This window comes from Lachancea lanzarotensis, scaffold LALA0S02, assembly GCF_000938715.1.
Source record: "Lachancea lanzarotensis genome assembly LALA0, scaffold LALA0S02, whole genome shotgun sequence".
Lineage (NCBI taxonomy): Eukaryota > Fungi > Ascomycota > Saccharomycetes > Saccharomycetales > Saccharomycetaceae > Lachancea > Lachancea lanzarotensis.
This window is the reverse complement of record NW_019212880.1, coordinates 187,220-213,957: the sequence shown is the minus strand read 5'-3', so window position 1 is coordinate 213,957 and position 26,738 is coordinate 187,220. Positions and strand designations below refer to the sequence as shown.

The following is a 26,738-nucleotide window of genomic DNA, read 5'->3' as shown; positions in this document are numbered from 1 at the left end:
ACATATCGATCGTACTCAGTGATTTCTTGATAATCTCACTTGATTTTTATATAATGATTCGAACCCTCAAATTGATGTGCAATGAGCCCATACAAGATACGATCCAAAAGATTGGTGAAAGACCACCAAGTTGAATTTTTAGTGTATCGAATCGTTACAACGCTCTGAATTTGGAGCCACATCGCGAAAAAAAGAATGGATTCAGCGGATTTAAAAGCGCAATTTCAGAGGTCCAAAAATCATGAAAAACTGATGCCTTACAGCAGAGATTTGGGAAGTCAAGACATGGTCTGCAACTGCGAGGACGAGCTAGATATCTTTGAGCGGTTCGTGCAAGATCCGTGCATGGACTCGTGGGAGGATCTAGACGAAGAAAAAGACGGTGACGGCGAGTTGCAAGAATATGCTGCTGACGAACGGTATGGATCGCCAAAATGGGAAGACGAAGAGTTGCTGGACCCGGTGACCGAGGGAGTGGAAAGCCAGCAGTATAAATCGCCACGTTTGGGTTCTCAGAACCCAAACGTGTGTTCGAAATGTCTTAAACTGCGGCGCTGGAAAACCGGTGGAGGCACCACTCAGGACTCTGTCGATGAGCCAGTCCTGAGATGCTCTCGTACGAACAGCTTCATGTCGCAACTATCACGTCAGGCTTCGCGACAATCGCTGCCCGACAACTCAGCTGAGAATGCAGCGGCGCAATTCGTAGGGTCCCCCACGGAACCCGGAGTGGCCTCTCGGTCCCGGTCCCGGTCCTCATTTAGCGGATCCTCTGCCATTCCAGCCCATCTTTACTGTCTGGAACGGTTCGTGAGCTGCGAGCTCGACTCCGCCGCCGAATGTTTCTTCAAGAAGAACCCTCCTCCACTCACTTGCAACCCGTTGTCGTCCCCCCCTGCATCTGGTATGGAATCGCCAGCTCCAACAACAACTCTGTCGCCCAGAACCGTTCAAAACGACACAATACAACCACCTCCCTCGATTATACCACTCACGAAGCGCAGATCTCGCGTTTCGTCGATCGAATTGTCGTTGATGAATTCCATGTCCTCCTGAGAGTCGAAAAGCCGTGCCAAACACATACCCCAAAAAGCATCACTAATACTCCAACGGTTCTTTTCTTTCTCCCCACGCATACCCATCAACAAAGCATAAATTCAAACTTCAGCATATTGTTCATTTCTTCTCTCTTTCCTACAAAAGGCGTTTCAACTTACCAAACCAAATTAAACCTGACACCTTCGAGCATCGAACGCCTTACTTTTAGCTTTATCATTTTTTTCAATTCTGACGGTGTCCCAAATATATTTCCGATCACTATTCTCTCAAGGCTCTTGAAATTTTTCAAAAATTATTCACTATGAAGTCCATAATAAATTATATCAATGTCATCATCTCATCTCGTCTCTAATCATCTCTGGACAACAAAAGTTGGAAGAATTGACCTCTTTTCAGTCTAAAAGAACGTGGAAAGAAGCTGGCTCTATCGCGTGAGTTTCATTCATGATCTGTAGTACCTAAAGAGCAAAGTTCAGGGTTTTTTTATATCAAATTTGGCCCATTTTTCGTGAACTTAGGTTTGCGTAGGACGATACAGAGCCGCTAAAGATAGAGTGTCCCATTCCGATAAGACTAAAGTTTTTAGAGCCATTTCGTAATGACGTCTGAGACCACACATGACTGCCATGTGTCGGCCGCAGCCGCTGAAGACAACAGCTACTACGCTTCCCAAGACGAAGAAGAAGAAGAAAAGGCTTTAGAAGAAGCACTGGAAATGTCCAACGTTCAAGAGGCTGAAGAATTGGGGGAAACGTTGGAGGCACCAGTGTCCCCGTATGCGTGTGCTTACTGCAATCTGGATTCGCCGCGATCGGTGGTGAAATGCAACATCTGCAATAAATGGTTCTGTAATTCTAAAAACGGAACCTCAACCTCGCACATCATCAACCACTTCGTACTCTCGCACCACAACAGTGTCTCTTTGCATCCAGAATCGGATCTGGGTGATACAGTACTAGAGTGCTATAATTGCGGCTGTAAAAACGTGTTTGTGCTGGGGTTTGTGTCCGCCAAAAGCGAAGCCGTGGTAGTCATGTTGTGCCGCTTACCGTGTGCTCAAAACAAGACTGTGAGCTGGGACACGGATCAGTGGCAATCCCTAATAGAAAACCGTCAATTTTTGTCTTGGGTCGCCGAAGAACCGACGGATGAGGAATTATTGCGCGCAAGAATGATATCACCCAGTCAGATTTCTAAGCTAGAGGCCAAATGGCGTTCCAATAAGGATGCCACCATAAACGACATAGACACTCCGGATGACAGGGAAGAAGTGCCTCACGTTCTTATGAGATACGCAGATGCATACCAGTATCAAAGATCTTTTGCGCCACTTGTGAAAATCGAAGCCGACTATGACAAGCATTTGAAAGAGTCTCAGGCTCTCGAACATATCTCCGTGTCCTGGACTCTAGCTTTGAATAATCGGCACTTAGCATCGTTCGCGTTGTCGACTTTCGAGTCTAACGGCTTGAAAGTGGCGGTCGGGGATGAGATGATTTTAAGATACTCAGGTGTCCAGCACGCTGAGTGGGAAGGGCGTGGTTACATAGTGCGCCTACCGAATAGCTTTCATGATCAATTGATGCTTGAGTTGAAACCCAATAAAAACCTGCCACCAACTCATCTCAATACCGGTTTCACTGCGGAATTCGTATGGAAGGGAACTTCCTACGACAGGATGCAAGAAGCAATGAAGAAGTTTGCAGTGGTCAAAAAATCTGTTTCGGGTTTCCTTTATTATAAGATTCTTGGACAAGACGTTCCCGATCTGGAATTTGACGTTGACATGCCCGATCACTTTTCCATACCTCATTTCACACAATTGAACGTTTCTCAGTCGAATGCAATCCGTCATGTGTTACAGCGTCCTTTATCTTTGATTCAGGGCCCACCTGGTACAGGTAAAACTGTGACTTCTGCTACAATTGTCTATCATTTATCCAAACTGCACAAGGAACGAATTCTTGTCTGTGCACCTTCCAATGTAGCAGTGGACCACCTTGCTGCCAAACTTCGCGATCTGGGTTTGAAAGTTGTGCGTCTTACTGCCAAGAGCAGAGAAGACGTTGAGAGTTCTGTGTCGAACTTGGGACTCCACAACTTGGTCTCGAGATCTGCCAAAGGTGAACTGAAGAAATTATTAAAGCTGAAGGATGATGTAGGGGAGCTATCTTCTGCAGATACTAAAAAATTTGTGAAGCAAGTGAGGAAGTCCGAACTTGAAATTCTGAAAAAGGCAGACGTTGTTTGTTGTACCTGCGTTGGTGCTGGTGACAAAAGATTAGAAGCCAAATTTAGAACTGTATTGATTGATGAAAGCACCCAAGCTTCAGAGCCTGAGTGCTTGATACCAATTGTTAAGGGTGCCAAACAAGTCATCCTTGTGGGTGACCATCAACAATTGGGGCCTGTCATTCTGGATAGAAAGGCCGCTGACGCGGGCCTCAAGCAATCGCTTTTCGAAAGGCTCATTTCTTTGGGCCACGTTCCAATTCGTCTGGAAGTCCAATATCGTATGAATCCTCACTTAAGTGAGTTTCCTAGCAATATGTTTTATGAAGGAAGCTTGCAAAACGGGGTTACGATCGAACAACGTACTGTTGAAAGTAGCACCTTTCCATGGCCAATTCATGATCTTCCGATGATGTTTTGGTCTAACTACGGTAGAGAGGAAATCTCCGGTAACGGTACATCGTACCTTAACAGAATTGAGGCTATGAATTGTGAGCGTGTCATCACCAAGCTTTTCAGAGATGGGGTGAAACCCGATCAAATTGGTGTCATCACTCCATATGAAGGTCAGAGAGCCTACATTGTTCAATACATGCAAATGAGCGGCTCGTTGGACAAGGATCTGTATATGAACGTTGAAGTAGCTTCAGTGGATGCTTTTCAAGGGCGTGAGAAGGATTACATTATTTTGTCGTGCGTACGTGCTAACGAACAACAAGCAATTGGGTTTTTAAGCGATCCACGCCGTTTGAACGTCGCCTTGACCCGTGCTAAGTATGGTTTGGTCATATTAGGAAATCCAAGATCTCTCTCAAGGAATAGTTTATGGAGTCATCTTTTGGTGTATTTCAGACAAAAGGGTTGTTTGGTCGAAGGCGCTCTTGACAATTTGCAACTCTGCACCGTCCAATTGACAAGGTCTCCGAATGCAAGAATGGCTCGCAAACCGAACTTTGATAGAACAAACTTGAACCACACTGCAGACTTTGGTAAGGTCAATTTCGATGACTTCGATACGCAAAGTTTGATGTCGTACGGTGGCGCTGATGAGTTCGATGGGGCTACCAACAATCAGTTGAATTCTTTTTTCCAAAATTACTCATCTTTTCCACAAACAACACATAACCAGCATGTACCCGACCCCCATGCGTTCGACGGAAGAAATATTGATTTGGCACCAGGCCATGGGCTACAGAGATATAATGAAGACGCTTCAAGATACGAGAACGCAGTCACGAACGGTGATAAAGTTGATGCGTTAGAGGGCATGAAAAACCTACGAGTTTAAGATTTCCAATTGCGATTCTGGATTGTTGGAGTATTTACGAGACTACCTCTATCAATTTTAAATGAGTCTTGGCGCTGGTGTTCGATTTCCCGCAGAATTCGAGGCGCACTCAGCTTGCGCGGTTGGTGTTGAGGACCTTCATTTTCTGAACAGTCGAAGAAACTTGAATCCTGATTTTTCATCTGTTTTCGAATCGAAGTCCACAGTGTTTTTTTTGAAGGACGATAGGGACTTCAAAGAGCCAGATTTCGTGCTGGACCTAATTGTGTGGCTTCTTGAAGGATTTTTGCTGACCGGCGGGCTTCGCGGTTTGCTTAGCATTTTTGTAAACGCTGACGAATCAGAGCAAAGCTTATCTACCTTGTCGTATCTTGCGTAACTACCCGTAAGGTCGAGCTTAACGTTGAGACTTCCATCCAAACACAAGTGGTCCACGAGGTACAGAGCAAACTCAGCTTTCCCCAGAATTAATTCGTTAGGATGCTCGTAACCTGACAACACCTGAGTAAGGTGCTCGAGTCGGTGATACAATAGTAAAGACTCCTGCTCCAAATTTTTTGTCAGATCTATGACGGCACCTAATCGTGTTGGCTTTTTTTCTACTGGGGAACCTTGCGAATCAATCGCTAAATATTTAAGTAGATCATCACCAAATATTTCAGCATTGTTGTGACTCAGTTTTTCAAATTCCAATTCGCCTATTTTTGTATTTGGCGGACCGATGGTTGGACTTGGCGCGGAGGATGGATTATCCTTGGATAAGCGGTTCATGCTGATGGTGCTAGGTGCTTCGAGTTGTTTCTCTTCGTGCCGCCGCGAAATCGAGAGGACACTTATCAGCTCTGTTTCTCTCAAGTACCTGTCAATAAGGTAGGGATTGGTTGGTAGTTCGTTTCTGATTGTTCCATTAAGTGGTATCTTTGGTCGCACAACACTGCTACTCAATTTGAGAGTCTTAGTGGTGAAATCGAGCTTCTTGTCTGTTACTTTATCAATATAGTCAATAAGCTCAGCTTCATTTTTGGCTATAAATGAATTCATTTCTGTCATCCATGGTTCCTTCTTACCGAATAATGTAAGATTTGACAAATTCAGCAATATCTTCGCCAATAGTGTCAATGTTCTTTTGGGACCTTCTTCAGGATGGTTCTCCACTATATGAAAAAGTTTGGGATTCAGTATTACAGGACAGAAGAAGCGCAGGAACAGAAACCCCGAGACACAATTCATGATTAATTTGTATTCGTGATCTTTGTAGATAATTTCAATGTTTTTCCTGACAGCCTTGAGTTGTTCCTTGATTCCATATGGTAGGTCATTACTAGTTTTGTAGATACGCGCCCATAATTCCTCAGCAAGCTTTAAAAGACGCGTGTAATTTCCCCTTATGATGTTTCCCTTCCTGGAGTCATCGGCTCTTATTCGATTGGGATCGAGCTCTAAGCACATGTCCGAGAATACAATCTTTCGTATAGTGCCTCCTATGGCCTTTTCCAAGTATTCCTTACCAATACGAGTGAAATACTTCTCCATTGACTTTGTGAGAATCGAGTTTCCTCTGAACAGCGAACTGTAGATATTCGAGGAAGAGAGGTTCTTTGTTGTGTTTTTCAATATGCTTGTGTCTATCTCGTTGAACTCTTTATCAACTAATGCTTGGAACCAATCGTTGGTCCTGTCAACCGTTTGAAAAATGTCCAGCAAAACCATCGACAAGTCCTCTAACTTGAGATAGTCCGCTATCGAAATATCATATAAGTAGTCCGTCATTTTCGTTAGACTCATGCGTGAGAGCATGGATTCTAATCTGCTGAAATTCACTGAGGGGAGAATTGCATTGAGACTGGAGGCCACCTTGATGCACAAAGTGCCTAATTGGAAATGTTTATTCTCAACGTCAAAGATTGGAATTCTTGTTTCAGCACTAAGACTTCCATCATTTATCATTTCTTGAGTTATTTCTATTTCACCCAACACTTTGTCTTGTGCTGAGTACGACCTGTTTCCCTCAACGGCAAGCATTACTTTTATGCACACTGGCGAGGTTTTGACAGAGAAATTAAAATCGAACTCCTCCCGCCAAAAAGGGGAACCTGCATCTGAAACAATTGATGTCCTTGCCCAACAATGATCCCATACAGATATCTCCACGTATAGTTCTGGAGGGTTTTCGCGTTTGGTTTCGTTATCGAAGTTTGTTAGATTTATGGCACTGAAATCTGCCTCCAGAATGGATATCTTGAAACGGTTCGAAATTCTTAACTCGTTAGACTTGTCCGTGCCTATTAGTGACACAGTTTCGATTTGAGCGAAAGTGCTTAGGGCCACAAGCCAATCTTCCAGATCGATTCTGAGGGGAAATTGTAACACTATGCCGAAAGAATTGAATTTATCTCTTTGAGAATTAACAGAGAATGAGCCTCCTGGAGACATTTTCAGTTGATCCCTGAGCTTTGGGATTACTCCCAAAAACAAGAACGTATCGTTTTGAAGAAGACAGGGATCGAGGATTTGAATTTCCGATCTCAAAAGTTCTGTGATGTCGAAGGACCAAAGTAACGACCCATCGCTTTGCAGAAGAAGATCTAATCTACCATCAGAACTCAACTTGCCCATAGCTGAAAACCACCCAAATTCTTCAGATGCTGAAACCCTATTTGGAAAAGGCGGTACGGGTATATTGGTTTTGAGTGATACGTTCTTGTTCCTGGGAATCCGGGTGTAGACATTAAACTGACATACTAGTAGCGGGGTAGGATTATGCTGCTTTGCAACGATTGGTTGGATGACAACATATTTGTTGAAAATTCCCTTGTCCTTCAGGCTAGCCCAGAAAACAAGAGCTGCGAATAAGTCAAAAAATGTGTCACGGTCCGCTACTTTCATGTACGTTGTAGCATAGTAAGTCTCAACTCTCAAAATTGGGTGAATACCTTGATCATTATCTAAAAGCCGTATCTTACAAGCTTGTAAATGTCTTATAATAGGCTTGTTTGAATACTCCAGACCTGTTCCTGAAACAGATAAGTCCGCCATGTTCTCTTCACTGACCGCATGGCAAAGACCGCCACTACCGTTAATCTCCAAGCGATGAGCTTTCCAGTCATCTAGCGAAAGGTTGCTACACCATTGAACTTCTCCGACGAACAGTCCTTTATTTATCCGAATTTTGTTCACCAGGTCCCTTTTGATACCGTTCATACCTGATGATGGTTCAGATCTCAGGCTTCCCCATTGATCGATATGAGGCCCATTTAAAACTGGAGAAGGACCGGAAATATTCAATTGAGGTGAGCCCATCAGTTACAGGCCAACTGTTTGATATTCTTCGAGGCTTTGACCTGAATTCTGGGCTTGTCGCGTCAGCTTGGCTTTATTTTCCATTTATTACGTATACACGCATATCGAACGGACTCACAGCTCGAAGAGTTAACGGTACAATTCCCGTTCGAATCTCGTGTGAGACAATATAAGAAGCTAACCTTTGGAGTTTAGTATTATATGTTTGAAGTTATACGAACAGGTCCTTCCATGAGACTTTAAACCTTGAAGGCAACAGGAGCTTCACCTTCGGGTCCGATGTACTTGGGGTCTCTCCAAGGTCCAACGTCAGACAAGTAAAGTCCCCCACTTGCCTCGCTGACCTCTGACTTACCACCAAACTTGACGGGTAGGTTTTCTGCGGGGATCTGTTTGAGAAGCTCTTTTTGATAAGAAGACCCTAGGATAAAGATCTTGGAGACGGTTACTGGATCTAGGAAGGGTTTGAAAATACGGAAAGCGGTGGAGAATCCGAATGGAGCGTTGACCAGATAAAACTTGCCCATGCGTTCTGGATAATAGTTTTGGCCAATGTTCGAAGCTTCTCTGACGTAGCTGAGAACTTGAGCTGCGGCAGAGATAGAAATGCCTTTAAGGTCTAGAATGGTGCATGAGGTTTCGACTAGATGACCGGCCTTTCTGGAGCATGCAGGGAGTCTGTAGCGAACGAACGACTCGTATTCCCACACCAAATTTTTGAGCATGCGCTCCTGTGTGGTGATCTTGTACATTTCAGTGAGATTGACGGACCCCAACTCTTCGAAATACAAGGGACGCCCATCGTTGTCGGTTTTGTGATAGTATTGAGGGTAAAATTTGGCAACTAGAGGCTTTTCTTCGTAGTGGAAATCTTCAAATATCTTGTCGACGCCATACTCCTTACGCCATTTCTCACAGTTCTCGTACATGAGCTTGGATGCAGCGACATCAAACTTACGGGCTCTTAGAAATCTTAACAAGGTCGAGTCGTCTAGTCTTTCACTGTAGCCACCTTTCTTCAGCTGTTCACGGAACTCGCCAAGCGATTTCTGTTGCACTTCGGATAGGTTACCTGGGGTACCTTGCACCGCAGTGGGGGCGCAAGTCTGAGGATATGATTTCAACAGCTCTTGTTCCTGCTTGAATGTTAGTATAGGGCGTGGTTTACAATGAGCACTGTGCCAACGAGTTCGCTGGGTGTGGCACACAATAAGGACGGCAAAAAGCGCGAGGGTAAGATGGTTGAATCGCGCGAGTATCGCAAATGGCTGAATTTTCTCACATGGAGGCCCGAAAAACAGTAATTCCACAGCAAGATTTCATATGTTTGGCGTTCCTGTCACAGATAAACCAGTCACTACAAAGGACGAGCCACCATTATCCAAAAAAAGTTGCCCCAACAGCAACAGAACAGATCCCACAAATTTTCTCCAAAGACGTTATACGTGCCCCTCGTCTCCGTTAGACACACTTAAAACCACATGTGTTGAAGTGCTACCATAACTCCAGGTTATATAACTTCCAGGTTAGAAGATACCACAGTTCAACTGCGTCCCCCAGTCGATCCTAGGTCCCACGCTAAGGTGCTGCAAATTTGACCAATTCCATCTCCTGAGATCCATTTCCACCGCTTGAAACTCGCCTTCATGGAACAACCATATGCTGGATATAACTCCAACCTTCTAACAAAAACATACCGACACCATTATTGAGCTGTTAGTCGATTTTAATCAAAACGGTTGGATAAGGTAAAGGATACGTTTACGTTGATGTTATTTTGACAGCCGTATTTGCTAGACCTTCAAATGGCCGGGTAATAAGTGTGCCGGTATACATCTAAATTCACGGTTCTGTCACAGGACATTGAGAAAGCCTGAGGAGATGTATCTTTTGAAAGAGGTTTGGAGAGTTTGTACGAGATTAGAGCGCGTGGCATTGGCTTTTTTTTTTGAAAAGAGGAGTCTTTTTGGTTGCTCAGAGGTTTGTTGTAGAAACTTTTGAAAAAATAACAAAAAGTCTGGAGAAAAGGTATCATTTCCAGCAGATCTAGCGTTCTTTGAGCCTTTTCTGTTTATTTCGAACGATGCTGGTGGAGTAATACAACGTTAAATACGAAGTGACAACATTTTCTGGGAGATTTGATATTTCGGAATGCGGTGCTTGTCAGTTACAAGTCTCTTGGTCAAGGCCTTCAGCCTCTGAGGGCGAAGTAGTAATTACCCGTGGTAGAGGTGGACGAAAGATGCTGTGTCATAGTAAAACTAATCTCACAACGGAAGATATTGTATCATCAACCCAAAGCCCTTCAATGTGCCAAAAGTTCAAGAAATCTGCTAAGATGTAGCACTTTCAATCAGGTAGTTTTGTAGCTGGTTGTAGAGTCCACAAATGGTACCTTATTCAAGAGCCAAGAGCTTAGCAGGCTTCGCTGTTAGTGAGGTTTGTTCTGTTGGTTTACTATTGTATGCCTATAATGCATTTTAATTAACCTATAATTCAGATTTGAACCATAACGCGAAGAAGTAAACCTGTGAACGCGGACTATTATCGACCATTTCATCGACATTGGGACATGGAAGCTGAGCTGGGACAACCGCTTGGTGAGAGCTTATTTTTTGAAAGTGTGGGAAGCCCAGGCCTGGGATTCGTAGACTCGAATGGACAGCTCAGGAAACTTACGCGAAAGAAGGGAAACAGATTGCATGAAACCTCTTGGAGAAATGATGAAACTTACGGAATCGATATCAATCGTCTATTAGACACATGCAGCGGCCCTAGAAAGACGGTGCGAAGCTCAAAGTCTCGGGAATTGCCCAAAAAGACTGCACCAGAAAAACTTTGGACGGAAAAGTGGAAACCACACAGCTTTTTCGACCTGGTGGGCAACGAAAAGACCAACAGACGAGTATTGAAATGGCTCAGACAATGGTCCCCGCTTGTGTTTGGTGAAACGTTGCCTAAGGGAGCCGCAGGTAATTGGGGTGGGTCGAAATTGGGAGCTGAAAACTCAATGGAAATATTGGATCCGCTACAGAGGCCCCGGAAAAAAATCTTACTGCTCACTGGGCCTCCAGGGATAGGCAAAACGTCTGTCGCACATGTTGTGGTGAAACAAGCGGGTTATTCGGTGATGGAGATCAACGCCAGTGACGAAAGGGGAGGATCAGGTATCAAGGCTCGAGTTCACAATGCTCTTTTCTCCAACACGTTGGATAACCAGCCGGTTTGTTTAATTGCGGACGAAATTGATGGGAGTTTGGAAATGGGTTTCATCAAGGTGCTTCTCGATATTGTCAACAGTGACTTCAAGGCTACACAAAGAATTTTGAGCGGTGCTCTTACAAAGTCTAAAGGCAGACGACAACGAAAAAAAAATCAAGGACAGGTAATGACACGACCGATAATAGCCATCTGTAATAACATCTACGCATCTGCTCTGGAAAAACTTCGACCACACTGCGAGATCATCCATTTCCAAAGACCATCAGAAAATGCCGTGGTTGAGCGGCTATACCACGTCTCCAAAAAGGAAAATCTTTCAATGGACAAGAAACAGCTCAAGGAGCTGACGGAGCTGTCTCAAGGTGACGTAAGGAACTGTCTCAACAATTTGCAATTTATGGCAGCGTTGGCGGCCGATACCAAATCTAGCAGTCTGGATGAGCAAGTGAAAGATATGAGTATATCCTGGTACAGGATCTGCAACCAAGTATTTCGTAAAGACCCGCATGTTGATGCTAGGCACCAGTTCATGAAGCTTTTGCGAGATATAGAGACCAACTCAAGCTTTCAAAAAATAGTTCACGGTTGTTTCTCCATGTTCCCGAATGTTAAGTATTCTGATAGTGGGGTGAAAAAGCCGGGCATAGCGGCTGATTGGTTGTTTTTTAATGACCGCATGTTCCAATCGCTTTTTGAGCATAACGGTGACTTACTGCGCTACAATTCGGTTGTGCCTATGGCATTTTTTCAACTTTTCAGCGACATTGCAAACAAGGAAGAGGTCAGGGCACAGCATAACGAGTTCGAACAAAGAGAGGCGCTACGAAAGAATGAAGACCTCATAGGTGCCATGCATCAGCGACCACCAGCGTCCTCTCAGATATTCATGAACAAACGCGCCTTGGCGCTAGAGATTTTGCCATTAGTGGATTACATGATAGCTGCTGATTTTACCAAGGTGCGAAATGGAAACATTAAGAACGCAATTTTCGACAACATCATCCCTGCAATCACGACATTCGATCTTGTGTTTGGGGAACGGACGGACACTGATATGCCTCGAATGACTTGCATCGAGCCACCGTTTGAAACGGTGGTGTTAATGGACCAAAAGCGGTCCAAAGATGTTTTCACCAAAAGACCGGCGCTGCTCAATGTCGTGAACGCTAAAGTCCAAGAGAGTAAACTCCGCAAAAGGACCCTTGAAGTTGCAAAAGCTGACAAAGAAGGTCTACAAAATGCACGCAAGAAGCAGAAAACAAACTCGCTGTCCATCAAACCGGCAGAATTTTTCAAATCGCAGTACGCTAGTGTGCATACTGGCGGCAGTCAACCTAATGGCGCACTGAGTAGCAGCGATGGGGTGTCTCAGGCACCCACCAGGGCAAAAATATGGGTTAAGTACAAGGAAGGTTTTTCGGACGCGGTGAGAAAGAACGTTACTTGGAAAAACCTGTGGGAATAGACGCTCATCGACATCGTATAGTTGTGCATAAAATCGATAACTTCAAGATCGATGATAAATATAAATAAAACACTTTCCTGTTAGTTCAATAGATTAAAAGACAGCGCTAGCACTGATGTTAATGAGGGGATTATTGTTGCGTGTTTCTACGGTATGATTTTGATGGAATTTAAACCACTTATGTTGACAATTTGAGAAGAGTCCATTAAGCCTTATGCTGAATGTTGCAAAAGGCGACCCTAACAAAAAATAAAGAAAGCATAGGACAGTGGCTATAGTTTAGAAACGTAATCCTTGGAATTCAACAGAATCATTAGATATCCGATACGTGGAGCAAAAACACTTCCCCATATGCTCTTGGAATCTAAGTCATTTGATTTTTGCATCTAGTCATATCCTTTTAGATTTTCCACGTATTCCAGCAATGGTTTCGTGGTCTAGTCGGTTATGGCATCTGCTTAACACGCAGAACGTCCCCAGTTCGATCCTGGGCGAAATCACTTTTATTTTTGATTAATACTTCTACGACGATGTATAATCTTTAATCCTTACAACACATGTGGATGATCCACCTTTTAACAGCTCCGTTTTGACCAAGTGTCTGCCGGAAAAAGCCAGAAACGCTCGCACCAGCTCTACACTTCAGCTTCGCAGCCAGTCCAGAGGCCGTTTTTGGTCCCCTTGGACATTTACAAGCGGAACATCAAACAGTACACCCTAGCAGAAGCCACTCTTCACGCAAGTCAAAGTGTTTGAATACATTCAAACGACGCAACCATGAGCACGGATTGCCCGAGTGAAAACGTTATTTGCGACTTGCTTAAAAAAGATTACCATCTTCAGGGTCCTGAGACTTTTTCTCGTCTGGAGGATGGGTCCCAAGGGTCCCTTGACTTCACTAAATTGGGCGATAATTATGGTGAAGCGGGCCAAAAGGCTGCAAAATCTGGTGGAGTATTCGATAGCTCTCACATGGGACAAGCCTATTTTCCTGCACTTGGCGAATGGAGTATGGAAAATGTGTCATCGGTAACACCTCCCTTGTCACACTCCCCAGAGGAATCAAACGAAAGCAATTCCAGCAAGGGTCTTAGCAATTCAAACACACAGCAACACGACGGATCGGATCATGGGTACGTTCCGGAAGAAGCTCTTTCAGAACAGGAGATTTTGGCCCGCAAAAAGGCTCAGAATAGAGCAGCGCAGAAGGCATTCAGAGAACGCAAAGAAGCAAAATTGAAAGAGCTGGAAGCTAAACTACTTTCAAGTGAGCGTGACAAAAAAGTACTTCTCCAAGAGCTTGAGGATTTGAAGAAGTTGAACTTGGAGATCGCCACCGAGAATCGTCTTTTGAGCAAAACCGAACAACGCCCTTCTTCAGATGTGCGTACAGAAGCGGTCAAATACCACTTCCCTACTCGCAAACAGTTCTTCGACGCTGCAAATGGTGATCATATGGCAGCCCTCAAGGCTCCCATGTCGCTTTCTTCCTACGTGCGTGATGGACAAAAATTACTGACTTTGCCAGCTACATGGGAATATCTCCATGAGCTTTCAAAGAGTGAGGATTTCGACATATATTTTGTCATGGAGACACTCAGAGGCAACGAGGTTTGTCACGGTTACGGCCCGGCTTACCCACAGAATGTTATCGACGACATAGTCCGGAATTGTCCATAGTAATGTGAAATCGGACGCCTCTTTCGTTACAATTTCAAAGGCAAGGGTTAAGTAATACGATCGAACAATGTAGAGAGGTTCGCTTTCAACCAAGTTCATGTTTCGTATGCGGTTACGACTCGAGTCCAAGGTTTGGGTATGATAATGTATATTGTATTTTAGTTTAGTCTGTTCGCCTCCGCGGCTTTGCTTGCTAGTATGCCGTTGATATACACCACGACAACAATGGCCAAGAAAATCGCCACGAAAGACAAGGGATCATCGCTTGGGGCCACAGGAACCAGTAAATTTAGATTTCCAGATGCCGTTTATAACCTGAATTCGAATTCGAAGAAATTCGAGTATCTGCCGTTGCCAGAGCGTCTCCTGAACGATAAAGTGATAGTGATCAACAAGTTCTTATCTGAGTCTGTGACGCTGCAGCTTTGCCTCTCCCTTTCGCAACCTGGTATCATGGAGCTTTTCCGTCAACGAGGAACGAGGGAATACGCCGAACGAGTCAACGAACGCTTTTCCACCGATGATCCTAAGATAGCACAGATTCTGTGGGAAAGACTCAAAAAATGTCTGTTACAGGATGAGTATATATCAAATGAGCTTGGATTTGCAGATGCCATTGGACTCAATCCACAGATTCGAGCTTATCGCTACAAGAAAGGTCACAAATTTGCCAAACATTATGATTCCTCCGCTACAGTGCCCGGCCAAGGCTCAACCCGCTGGACTTTGCTAATCTACTTGACTGGTGGTGAACAGTTAGTTGGTGGGGATACAATTTTTTATTCATCGCATCGAGATGAAGCTACTGGTGTGCATCCAGAGGTGGGATTAGCCCTTTTGCACAAACACGGCGACGATTGTCTTTTACATGAGGCTCAAGAAGTCTACAATGGTGTCAAGTTTGTGTTGAGGAGTGATGTGCTGTTCAAAGACTAGCTTAGTGCCAAAGTTCTGTATACTGAGCTCATCTCATCTCATCTCATCTCATCAGTGTAATTAATTATATAAATTCGTTCAACTCACTGGAGGAGACTACTGGATATCGATAAAATCCGGGTTTTGCCAGGTCGCATGGGATATATAGGAAGCATTGGGCATCACAGTAACCATGTCTGAGCAGACTTCAATGCTAGCCAGTTTATTTCCCGATGTCAATGAGGAAATACTGATCAAAACGTTAGAAAGTGCTCATGGTGACGTTGAGATGGCTACTAATATGATCTTGAGCGAACAGGAATCGCTAAGTCAGATGAGAAACGTTGCGGAAATAAGCGAAATGGACTTTGAAAAGCAGAATGAAGCAGACAAGCAACATAACGGTGCGGTGAATTTGAAAAAACGTCTTTACAGACGAGTACATGCATTCGACTACACACAACCCAAAGACAAGGCCAAAACTTTTGCTCAAAATCCGGTTTGGTCGTCTACACAGGACCAGATTCGCAACATTTTGGAATTAACGGACGTTTCCTTTAAAATAGCCCAAACAGCTTTCTACAAAAAATCACGAAGTGTTGGAAGGGCCGTTATAGACATAATAAGTCATTTTGATGGATACTACTCAGCAGAATTTCAGAGCTCTCGAGTACCGGCTCCTCCACCTGCTTCAAGTCAAACTGCACGAGTCGGCGGCCGTGTACAATCTGCCCAAGGCCTTGCGCACCAAAAAGCGGCCAATTCTGTTTTCAAGAACCGGACGATGACCCAAGATTCTGACAAGGAATCTACAACTACAAGTCCTACTCGCAATGTCTCTGCTCAAGAACTTTCAGAGGCGTCTCGGGAGCTGGAAACTATCGTCGCGAGCAATCCCGTGCTCAAAGCAATCAGCCCTGGGTTCTTCAAGTCGGCTCTTGGCTTTTTTGGAGGAGACGTCGTACGGACCACGGCAGTGGCTGCATTTATAATCGAGAATGACTGCTCTAAATTTACCTTCACCGATACAACCACAAAACCCGTTTCTGCTGCGACATCTTCGCCTCACACTCTTCAGAAAATGATTACCGGATCCAGTACAATTGCACAAACTGTTACAGAGAGTGATGGCGGCCTTTTCACGTCCGATGCATTCACCAGTGATGACAGCTACAATCAAGCTTTGCAGATATTTGAATCTATTTTTCAAACTCATACTGCTGACTTACATGGCTTTTACCCACAAGAAGCCAGACAAATCGCCCAGAAATGTCTCACAGCCTGGTGGAATCATGAAACAGGCTTGCGTGAGATGAATACCCACCGTCCGAACCTGATAAAAGCACTCAATATCGCACCTCTCAAGATAATAACCGGGCGAGGCATCCACAGTCGAGGAGGGATCTCGAAAGTAAAGATCCAAATCAAGAAACTTTTGGATGGTGAAGACTACGTTTACACAGAGGAGCCGTCTTATTTCATCGTTGACGGACGAAGAACCCAGTCAAGGTCTCGAAAGCGATGATGTGTTAGCTCTGACACCATGATCACATGTGTGTTGATGCCAATTAAGCCCAATAAAACTACTTAAAAGGTGTTTACGCTCACCAAAAACACGAACTCATCGCATGAATGATCAAGCCATTGGGCTCGTTAAAGACTTATAGTAGCATTCAGAATGGATTACATGAACTTGGGAGTAACTTCTCGTAAGACGGGGATCAAAATACGACAAGATATACGCAAGGATGAATACTCTATGGATAATGTGGATGAGTTTTTCAAAGATAACGAAAGCTCGATTTCGTTTCGCCGAAAAAGCCGAAAATCTTCGCTTCTACCTTTCAATAGTTCTGCGTTTCCACCAGTGATTGAAGGCAAGTCAAGACGGAGTACAAATTTCCTACCTTCTGACGTCCCCACTATTGAAGAACAGTATGCGGAGCCTCCATCAATAGACGAGACTGTCCAGCCACAACTGGACGTTTCTGTGCCTAACGATTGGGATTTTGAAAGTGGTACAAGTGGCAAGGCAACCCCAGACATTGGTGAGGGACGAGTTGATCAAACGAATAAAAGTGGGAAAAAACCGATAAATTATGAGCCAGACTATCGAAGCGACGATTTTGAAGATGATAAAGAACCTGATAACACACCACGGACCCCCCCATCTGATTATGGCAATGAGAGTTACCGAGACGTTCCCGATTTAATCGCAGATGATGATGAGGAACCGTCTCATGGAAATACGTCATTCAATACTTCTGAAAACGCGCTTCTAGAGGATGAACTGGAGCGTGAATATGGGTCTTTGAGCGAAGAAGATGGAGACTACGTTGAGCCCGCTGGGTTGCGTGACGTTGGAAATTCAAGTGATTCTGAAGTTGAAGAAAGCGATAATGGAGCCGGTAGCCTTGGCAATCGTGCTCTTCTCCAAAACACAAGAAGAAACTCGTATGCGAGGCGACTAAGTAGGTCAAATAATGCTGGACATTTAGGCCAAGAAAACTCATCACAAGAGAGCTCCGATGAAGAGTTTATTCAGGATCAGGCCCATGACTTAGGTCGAGAAATCAACTTTTCAAGAGTAAATGGGTTACGGAAATCTAACAGGGTAAAAATAGCTCCTTTGGAGTACTGGAGAAATGAGAAAGTAGTTTACAAGCGCAAATCGAGAAAGCCGGTACTGGAGATCGATAAGGTTATTACTTTCGAGGAGGAAGACGAAGAGGAAGAAGACGAGCCACGAAGGAGGAAAAAGAGTAAAAAAAGACCATTTAACTATACGGCAACAGGTAGACCACGGGGAAGACCTAGAAAAGACCAGAGTTCAGGTATGACCTCAGAAACTGCATCGCATAACCCAAATCAGCATTTAATCTCAAAAGTTAAACAGGGGACAATTCAAAACTCGGCATGGTTTGAAATAGGAGAGTTCCGGGGCCAAGTGAATGCTTCGGCGGATCACAAATCTAAAGAAGTTGATATTCTAGCTCGTTCCGATTTTCAATCTATTTCCCAATATGAACACAAAACAAGAGATGAGTCTTATACATTGGCCGTGCTTTTCGACAAACACAAAGAATTATTCGCTAGTGGATTCTTAACCCTCCCGTTAGGAGCAAAGAAGAAGCTTTCGGATTCTTATAATGTTGCCATTAATTTTTACCTTATTGAGGGCGTCATAGAGGTCACCATTGGCCAAAACAAGCTAATCTGCACTGAGGGTTGCACTTTCCAAGTACCTGCTTTTAACGAGTATTCCCTTTCAAATAAGGGAAAAAGTGTTGCTAAAATGTATTTCGTCCAGGTTTCGCTACCGGCATTTAGCAGCGCTCAAAAAGTCGATGGTGCGAACATGCGTGATGATCAGCAAGAAGATACTCGTACAGGGGGTTCACTTAGCGACATGAGTATATCACAAGGCTAAAGTGTCATTACCGCATTCTTGAATGACTTGACCTAATATGTTAGTCTATAACTCAAAGCAAAATCTAATTCTATAAATGTATAATACAATCTTCATTGAGCCCCGCGAATTCTTGTGCCTGCTGCTTTGGATATGGCAATTTACTAATTCATAAACCCTCATCGTCAGAAAATGCCAATTCAAGAGCTATCCGCTCCGCTTTCATCCCCATCCTCCATTTTCTCCGCGAGCTTTTTCATTCTCGCTAATTTCACCAAAGGCGCGAGAGATTTTACATCATCCGAGTATGTCGTAATGAAGGGATCTTCAAGCAGTTCTGACGCCGAGGCCCTTTCTTCTGGATTGACGTGCAGACACCAGTTCAAAAAGAACCTCAAATCCTGAGTCAAAGAGTCCGCGTCTTTCAATTCAGGAGTACCGTTTGTGGCAATCAAATATAGTGCACGCAGTGGTGTCTCGTTTAAATAAGGAGGCTCACCTTCGATCATTTCTATAATCATAATTCCCAGAGACCATATATCAACTTTTGGACCATATTCTTTTCTCGACACAACTTCTGGAGCCATCCAGTAAGGCGTACCCACCATCGTGGTGCGCTTCAAATTGGTTTCATTTATTTGGGCACAGAACCCGAAATCTGTCAACTTTATTTCACCCGTCATAGACAGTAGAATGTTGTCCGATTTAATATCTCGGTGGATCACCCGCTTCGAATGTAGAAACATCAAACCTTTAAGGGTTTCTCGGCAAACCGCTCCAATCTGACCTTCCGTTAATATACAGTGTGTTACCACATCTGTTAGAGAACCCCCTTCCATGTACTCCATCACAACCCAAAGGTCACCCCTCAGAAGAAAAGAGTCAATATAGTTGACAATGTTAGCATGCTTACTTGCCTTCATGACCAATATCTCATTGATAATAAGCTCCTTTTTGGGCTGTTTCTCGAGACTCATCTGCTTAATGGCGACTGAAGCATTAGTTCCAACTTCATAGGCTGTGTAAACACCTCCTGAGGCTCCCTGACCAATTTTGATCAGATTTTTATACAGCTTGCTGGGGTCGCCCTCTGAGCAAATCTCTGTTAAGGTAGCATAAAGCTGTTGAATTTTTCTTCTCCTATCCTCCCGTTTCGACTCAAGCGCTTTTTGCATGTCGCTTGGTACCGATTCTCCTTTTGCATGATCTTTGGGAACAGGGGGAGGGGGAGGAGCCGCTCTTAGTGGGGCATCAAGAATCGGCGATTCCGGTAAAACTTTTGTCGGCGGCAGAGGGTTCTTCGGCTGGGTCAAAACAGTTTGATTTTGGTCTGATTTATTTCTGGTGCCGTTCCGAGACAAAGCCTTTATCGCGGAGCTAGAGCTTCCTGTTCTATTCAGTTTTGGCGATGCTGCCGCAGAGCTGTTATTAGCCAATGGAGACGTTATATCAGTCTTCGCAGGCGTACCGGGTGGTCTGGGTGCTGGACGACTGGGCATATATCGTTCATTGCTTGATCCTTGTAGCCTTGGCGCTTCCCTCAAATTGACTGGCGATTGAAGCTCTTGAGGGGTGCCTTTCGTTCCAATGCTGGTTTGAGAGGCTCCTTTCGATGACAGGCTCCCGAACTTGTTGAGAGACGGCGATGAAGGAGACCGTGATTCAGAGTTTGATAAGTTCTTCCCTGAGCCTCCAACGTGGAACGTTTTAAACACCTTGTCTTCGCCGTTTGCTTCCGTCACGTCTTGGTAAAATTTCACAATGTCCATGACCGCCTGCGGGTGTTGTTGCTGCTCTCTTTTTGAAATACCGCTCGAAGTTAAAAGCTTTTCCCACTCCTCCGGGAGACCAGTATATTCCCCAGTTTTTGTATCAACGCCCACATGATGAACATGCTTTGCATTATAAGGTGTTGATATCTTTATAGCGGAGTTTGATTGCCTTTTTTCTCCTTGTGAAGTTCTCTTCATGTTTTGCATCAGTGATGAAAAGACGCCTTTCATTCTACTTCCACCACTCTTTCGCTTCTTACCATCCAAGCCTGGCGATGGGGTTTGTGGATGGGAAATTGGACTTTCTGGCGTAATTTCACCAGAGCGGGAGGTCTTGTTCACACCACTGAAAGGCGAGCTTACTACCTTGAAAGCTGGCTTCTGATTGGCGTTCTTAGCATCCGGTGAGGCCTGTGGTAATTGGTGGAAACCTCCTTGAGAAAGAACAGGTGTTTTTCGAGGTTCTTTATCGCTTACGACAGGACTGCTCTTCTGAGATACATTGTTATTGTTATGGTCCGGATCACTTTCTTCAGGACGAACGTAGGTAGACCTTTCCTGCATTGTATTACTGACTGCGGCTTCGAATGGTGTAGCCTTGAAATTGTCACGGCTGTAGTTGCTCTTTGGTGTGCTGCTTTTTAGGTGCCCATCGTAATCGATGTTTGCCGTAGAACTGTTTTGCGTGGAGAAGGCAGGAGATATCTCCGTTTCATTCTCACCCGAAAGTAACATCGATTCATTCGTTAAAGCCGTATTATCGGGATTATACTGACTTGAAGCCCTTATCGTAGAGTTGGTCTTGTCCCCGAGTGTTGACTGTTCTTGAAGGTCTGGCACAACTGGCTCTTGCTTTTGGAAATGACGTTGTGAATGGGTGGGCCTTTTATCATTCGATTGCGGCTCATATGACCGTTCACTGGCTTCACTGACCCCGTAAGAGCTTGCACTTAGCGCTGAAGAAGATGAGACTCTTGTGAATTGAATGGGATCATTGAGAGATGTGGATTGCAGAATTTCGCCAGCACTGGTCACTTCTGCCACTTGCGGCTTTCCAGGATCCATCGATTTGTAGTCTGCTGTTTCACCAGCATTTTCGCCATCACTACTACTCAAATTGTGCAGCGCATTGACGTTTAGTATGGCAGGAGCTCGAGGAAGATCGTATTTCTCATTTGATGTGACACCCGTCGATGTGACACTATTTCGATCGTCGCCCTCATTTTTGTGGTCTACTGCCCCAGCATGGAGTGCAGTACCAGTTTCGCTCACTTCGAGTATTGGAAGGCTCATGATGAGTGTACTTTTGATCGAGGAAACTTGTCCAGTTACGGTTTAGATCTTGGATAATAACGGACTTGGTTTCTTAATTCGCAAGTATTCCGTGGCCGATTTCGCTGAAGGAGACTAACCTCAAGTGCCGATAAAGATGCAAAAGAGATAGAGATTAGGCCAGAGACAATTGAACCCGGGTTTACTTCAGACAAACGTACCTTTACAATATCCCGGGTACACATGCATATTGGTATAAAAAGCACTTTTAAGTTCAAATACTTATTTTTCATAATAAAATCGAGAATATGTCGAACAATTAGTCACGTGCACAAAGGCTCGACAAGACTCGAGGTCAATGGAAATGGTCCAAACGTTGCAATCATCAAATTGCAGTCTAGGCTAGCTTTCTTCAGGTCTTTACGAGTATTCCATACTGATTGCAATGATTTCTGGTTCGGATGTATGTCCTAGCACGTATATCAGTCCTGAAAAAACTTGGAATGCCGAGTCATGAGTACCAGCCGTTACACTAGGACAGCAGAAATGCACCCGATCCTTCCGTCATAGCCTGAATAATTCTGGACCTAAGAATGTCCCTGTCGCTATACATTGGCAGTTTGAGGTAGTTCGCACAAGTCATGACACTAGGCAAGTACTCGTCAGCGGTCATGTTTTCTTCCGTGTGTTTGCGAACCACGGTCAGCTTGGGACTAAGGCTTTTAAAGCCGCCAAGTGGCAACTTGGGCGACCCGGTAAGAAATTGCAGGAAAAATCGACGTTCTTGAGCCGAGAATGATGTCATCAACGAAATCAAATCGTGGATGATATCTGAATCTTGTGTGTAGCCGTGGTCAGCTTCCACATGCGCTAAAAGAGTCTCTGGACTCCAGTCCTCTTCCACTCTTCCAAAAAGTTCCGTCAGCTCCTCTGGTGTCAAAATGAGAAGGGAACGGTAGGGGAATGCTTGTGAAAATCCATCCGTGAAACTGCGTATTTGCTTTTCGACCCCTGCACCGAGCATCTGGTCTATAACGAGATCAATATATTCGGTCAAGTTGTCCTTGGTCACGGCAAAATTTGTTCCGTTTGGAATCAAATCTAAATCGTAGCCTGGCAAACGGAATGTCAACGAAAGTGACTCTAAAATGTCATTATCCTTGTGCTCGAGCAAAAACTGAAGAGATTTTGTAAGTTGGGGGTCTACCTTATGCATTAGTGAGAAAGTTGGGCCAATTTGATCGAGACTGAGATTTTCGCCATCTGCATACAAGTGTGCCAGTTCGAAGAACGCTACGTTGAAGCGGAAGTCTAGAATGCGATTGTCAAGCATGGATCGTGCGACGAAAGCACCAAGTTGCTTGAAGAGCTCCAAAGTTCCCTTTTGATCTTTCGAAGCGCGCAGAGGAGCAGGGAAAAGAAGGCCTTCGACTAGTTCGTCTTGCTTATTCAAAGGATATTGATCAGATCTCCACAAACCCAATGATTTTTTTGCGAACTCTCTTGATATAATAGCGTAAAATTCCATCGTGGGTCCGAGTCCCGTTCCGACCTCCTCTAGGTACTCGATCTCTAAAATATTGGGGGACGAACCGTATTTTGAAAATATCTTCAATGCACTCAAAAACATATTATCTCGAGATATTTTGAGTTTGTGTCTGGTAGGCCTACCCAACTGATGCAACACGTTTTCTCCTCTTTCTCCTTTGTCTCCTCCCATGCGATCTTTCCAAATCTGAATAAGTCTAGCGTATCCAAAAGACGTACTTTGTAAGTAGAACATTCTGAGTTCAAGAGGAAAGAGAAAAGGATATTGTTGTGTGACAACTGTGCACCATTCAGGAATGCAACCACTGGCAACAATGAGTGGCTCATCCAGTTGGCAAGATAACTTCGCGCTAATCTTCGAATTGATGAAGCTTTCACTTCCTAAAGAACTTTTTCGCAGCGCTTTGAGAATCATCATGAGGTCATATGCCTGCTTCTCATCAGTCCCCAAGTCAGCCTGCTCAGCGTAGAATTCTTTCAAAGGTCTTGTCTCTCGTACTGATCCTACAATTTTCCTGAACTTCAGTACATGCAAATCCGTCCATAGACGTCTTCTATCGTTTTCATTCTTGAAGTAAGTCCTAAAAATGGGGCCAAATAACGTGTCCTGGTAGTCACATTCTTTATCCTCCACGAAGAAAGCAAAGTTCCAACCATCTATCCCTGTAGTTTCCTCAGGACCAATTGCTACCAGAGGCGAAGATGCACTCATTATTCGAGACTGTAATATTCTGTGCTTAAGAAAGTCATTGAGTGACTTGAATGATGCGACACAATGAATACCAACAGTAATAGACCTTAAATTGATGGGGATTTTGTCCGTCTCAAAATCTCCATCGTATTCTAGCTTGAGTTTCATCTGCTTCCCTAAAGAGGCGGACCTGCCCTCTTCGCCATGGAGTCCACAATCCATCAAACTTAGACATTCAATCCTTGTTAGAGAAGATTGCAAAAGTTGAACGAAAGAACTCAAGTCGTCTCCAAAAGCGTCAATCAAAGCTGATTCGCAGAAAGAGCCCCTTGATACATTATCCGCAATTATTTTCGACATCTCACTGGCTAGACCGGTTGACATAAATTCGAAGCTAGAGATCACAAACTTTGGTGAGAAGAGTTTGTTTCTAACATTTTTCCAGACGGATAGCCATGCTTCATAAGTATTCGAACGAATGACCAAATTTTGCAGCTTTTTCACCAAGTGAGAAATTTCATTGAGCTCTGTTGATAAAAATTGGTCTTTCTGTGAGATTGACGACATAATCTTCAAATTTTCAGCCAGAGCAGATTTCAGTCCATGCAGCTTTAATTGTTTGAGAACGTTGAATGGGATTTTGCGCGGTTTAACCTGTCCGAGACCCTCGTATCCGTCGAATTCCATATCAAAATCATCACCATCGTAGTGGTCATTACTATCCTCGGACAATACTTCTTCCGCGGGGGACTGAGAGCAGTTTTCATCTTGAGGTGAGTTGTCTTCAATGAATTTAAGCGAAAGGCCTTCTAACAGAGTGTCAATCATCTCAAAAACACCCTCGCGCTGGAAAGCTGGTAGGTATTCTGCAGGGTTTCTTTCTATCAGTGTACGCGAGAAGGAAGCACAACCGACAAGAAGGGTGCCCGACTCTTTATCGGTTAAATCACTGTCTTGGAAGAGCCGCTCATTTCTGGAAAAACTTGAAGCTATTAGCGATATCACTCTTTTATTCGCCATGAAAGAAGCAGACGGGATAGACGATGAAACTGTACGCGCTAGAGCAACAAGAACATACTTTCTGATTTGAAAATCGACAGCGTTATCATAGATCTCCACCAAAATGGGGATGACTTCCGTTAGCAGCTGTTCTATGTCATGATCAAGCCCTGGCAAACGTTTCTCAAAACCGTCGTAGTTCGAAAACACAGGATGTTCCTCAACTGGAAGCAGACACATCAAGAACCGTGCGATACAGGTCAATAATGATTTGGGTGCAAACATTATCCTTTCGTGGAGGGGCGACTTTTGATTTTTTTTGTAGCCATCGATGGAGCTCAGTATCAAATTCGCAACGTTTTGAGAGCGTATCATTTGAGCGGCAAATGTTCTGGAGCACAAAACCAACTGAGTCAGGACGTCAAATGCTTTCAATCGCGTTTCAAGCTTTGTTTCCCCATTGATGGTTAGCTGCATGACTTTTTCGACCAGATCGGAGTCAAAAAGTTGGGTCAGTCGCTCTCGCTCTTTATTCAAGCTACTGCAAATTCCGTACAACCCATCAAAAACTTTTAGCAGGAGTACACTGTCCGAATAATTCATGAAGACCTGCTTCAATATAGGCATCACACTGGCAATTTCTGTAAAGTCCTGGATGCGGGCTCTAGTGCACGAGTTCACTACTATCGTCAAAGACTTTCTTTGCGCATGTAAAGTGAAAAAATCTAGGTATTGTAGGCATACTGTGAGAGTGCCTGATTCAAGTATTTCTCTTCCATGTAGTCGAGAGATGATTTCTAGGGTCTCTAAAACTTGTTCTGCCAAATCAATGTAACTGATTTCGAGCAGCTTCCCTCGTAGAGCCGCTATCACATCAAGATCTACAGCAACCTCTATAATGCTCGGATTGACCTCAAATAGATTGTACAAGCACCGACCGGCGACCATCTGTAGCTCGAGCTGATCCTGCAGTCGAGGACTCTCTAAGATTTGTATAACGTTTTTCAAAAGCTCTTCTTGAGGAATTGCACGTTCTGCTGCAATTGAGTTCATCATCAATAATTGTTCGGATATTTCACGCAAGCTTTCTTGGGCTACGAAGGGATCTTCGTGGCATGCCGCGATGTTTCCCAACAGTTGAGAAATATGTGGATTGGCTCTGTTTGGTCCAAAGATGGGTCCACTACCGGCAAACCCAAACATTTCAGGAAAAATGTCTGCAATCTCGACTCTTCTCCCTTGACGGTTTCTGAGACCAGGTAGCGAGCTAGAGCCCTGCTCGCGTGTTGACCCGTTGGATTCCATGCTCTGGGACAAAAATCCCAGCATCTGTTGAAGTGAAGCTGGAGTTCTGTGTGTTTCATTTCCAAACGCACGGTGGTTAGCCGTGCTGGAGCCTGCGTTTGAATGCCCCTCTTCATTTTCGTGGTCTTCCTCTAGCTCTTCATTCGCCTCCTCCCTTAAGTCATTAGTACGTTCTGAGGAAAGCTCCTCGTCCTCATTATTTTCATTTTCATCGTCTTCTTCTGCATAATCGTACTCTCTTGAGTCCTCAGATTCGTCGTGTTCGCTTTCGCTTATTTCACGCTGCGATGTGCCGGAGCGGATTACAAAATCCCCATCGTCATCGTAATCTCTGTTCATCAGATTTGTTTCCTGTCTATTAACAAGCTCCCCCTGATGATTCGTTCTAGTCTGGAATGCGACGCACCGCTGACTGTAGCGATTGGTAAGTAGCTAGGACTGTTGAAATTAGGTGATTGACTTTCTGATCAGGGCAGTGATATTCTTTTTTGGCCACTAACTACGGACGGAGAGAAGAAACTAATCCATATCCCGTGATGTAGCAGACAAACGGTAGTGTCAGCGAGCGTTCTGGCCCTTGC

At 44.3% G+C, this 26,738-nt stretch overlaps 11 protein-coding genes and 1 non-coding gene across 12 annotated transcripts; 8 read left to right on the top strand and 4 right to left on the bottom strand.

Moving 5' to 3' along the window:
- Window positions 1-195: 195 nt before the first annotated feature.
- LALA0_S02e02520g (LALA0S02e02520g1_1) lies at window positions 196-1,056 on the top strand (the record flags this gene model as incomplete). Its single annotated transcript, XM_022773645.1, has 1 exon — window positions 196-1,056. The coding sequence occupies one exon, from the start codon at window positions 196-198 to the stop codon at window positions 1,054-1,056; it is 861 nt and encodes a 286-aa protein (XP_022627150.1).
- A 601-nt stretch (window positions 1,057-1,657) lies between these two features.
- NAM7 (LALA0S02e02498g1_1) lies at window positions 1,658-4,579 on the top strand (the record flags this gene model as incomplete). The annotated part of the gene is made up of 1 exon (XM_022773644.1): window positions 1,658-4,579. The coding sequence occupies one exon, from the start codon at window positions 1,658-1,660 to the stop codon at window positions 4,577-4,579; it is 2,922 nt and encodes a 973-aa protein (XP_022627149.1).
- A 138-nt stretch (window positions 4,580-4,717) lies between these two features.
- BUD2 (LALA0S02e02476g1_1) lies at window positions 4,718-7,879 on the bottom strand (the record flags this gene model as incomplete). The annotated part of the gene is made up of 1 exon (XM_022773642.1): window positions 4,718-7,879. The coding sequence occupies one exon, from the start codon at window positions 7,877-7,879 to the stop codon at window positions 4,718-4,720; it is 3,162 nt and encodes a 1,053-aa protein (XP_022627148.1).
- Window positions 7,880-8,118: 239 nt separating this feature from the next.
- LALA0_S02e02454g (LALA0S02e02454g1_1) lies at window positions 8,119-9,585 on the bottom strand (the record flags this gene model as incomplete). Its single annotated transcript, XM_022773641.1, has 2 exons — window positions 8,119-9,015; window positions 9,577-9,585. The coding sequence occupies 2 exons, from the start codon at window positions 9,583-9,585 to the stop codon at window positions 8,119-8,121; spliced, it is 906 nt and encodes a 301-aa protein (XP_022627147.1).
- An 866-nt stretch (window positions 9,586-10,451) lies between these two features.
- On the top strand, window positions 10,452-12,566 carry CTF18 (LALA0S02e02432g1_1; the record flags this gene model as incomplete). The annotated part of the gene is made up of 1 exon (XM_022773640.1): window positions 10,452-12,566. The coding sequence occupies one exon, from the start codon at window positions 10,452-10,454 to the stop codon at window positions 12,564-12,566; it is 2,115 nt and encodes a 704-aa protein (XP_022627146.1).
- A 426-nt stretch (window positions 12,567-12,992) lies between these two features.
- Window positions 12,993-13,066, top strand: LALA0_S02e02410r. Its single transcript has one exon. It is a non-coding gene; the product is annotated as a tRNA-Val (tRNA).
- A 277-nt stretch (window positions 13,067-13,343) lies between these two features.
- YAP3 (LALA0S02e02388g1_1) lies at window positions 13,344-14,246 on the top strand (the record flags this gene model as incomplete). The annotated part of the gene is made up of 1 exon (XM_022773639.1): window positions 13,344-14,246. One exon carries the CDS (start codon window positions 13,344-13,346, stop codon window positions 14,244-14,246), a length of 903 nt encoding a protein of 300 aa, XP_022627145.1.
- A 225-nt stretch (window positions 14,247-14,471) lies between these two features.
- Window positions 14,472-15,182, top strand: LALA0_S02e02366g (LALA0S02e02366g1_1; the record flags this gene model as incomplete). Its single annotated transcript, XM_022773638.1, has 1 exon — window positions 14,472-15,182. The coding sequence occupies one exon, from the start codon at window positions 14,472-14,474 to the stop codon at window positions 15,180-15,182; it is 711 nt and encodes a 236-aa protein (XP_022627144.1).
- A 172-nt stretch (window positions 15,183-15,354) lies between these two features.
- CUE2 (LALA0S02e02344g1_1) lies at window positions 15,355-16,686 on the top strand (the record flags this gene model as incomplete). Its single annotated transcript, XM_022773637.1, has 1 exon — window positions 15,355-16,686. The coding sequence occupies one exon, from the start codon at window positions 15,355-15,357 to the stop codon at window positions 16,684-16,686; it is 1,332 nt and encodes a 443-aa protein (XP_022627143.1).
- A 153-nt stretch (window positions 16,687-16,839) lies between these two features.
- On the top strand, window positions 16,840-18,591 carry MIF2 (LALA0S02e02322g1_1; the record flags this gene model as incomplete). The annotated part of the gene is made up of 1 exon (XM_022773636.1): window positions 16,840-18,591. The coding sequence occupies one exon, from the start codon at window positions 16,840-16,842 to the stop codon at window positions 18,589-18,591; it is 1,752 nt and encodes a 583-aa protein (XP_022627142.1).
- Window positions 18,592-18,770: 179 nt separating this feature from the next.
- Window positions 18,771-21,635, bottom strand: STE20 (LALA0S02e02300g1_1; the record flags this gene model as incomplete). Its single annotated transcript, XM_022773635.1, has 1 exon — window positions 18,771-21,635. One exon carries the CDS (start codon window positions 21,633-21,635, stop codon window positions 18,771-18,773), a length of 2,865 nt encoding a protein of 954 aa, XP_022627141.1.
- A 511-nt stretch (window positions 21,636-22,146) lies between these two features.
- Window positions 22,147-26,496, bottom strand: UFD4 (LALA0S02e02278g1_1; the record flags this gene model as incomplete). Its single annotated transcript, XM_022773634.1, has 1 exon — window positions 22,147-26,496. The coding sequence occupies one exon, from the start codon at window positions 26,494-26,496 to the stop codon at window positions 22,147-22,149; it is 4,350 nt and encodes a 1,449-aa protein (XP_022627140.1).
- Between the last annotated feature and the right edge of the window lie 242 nt (window positions 26,497-26,738).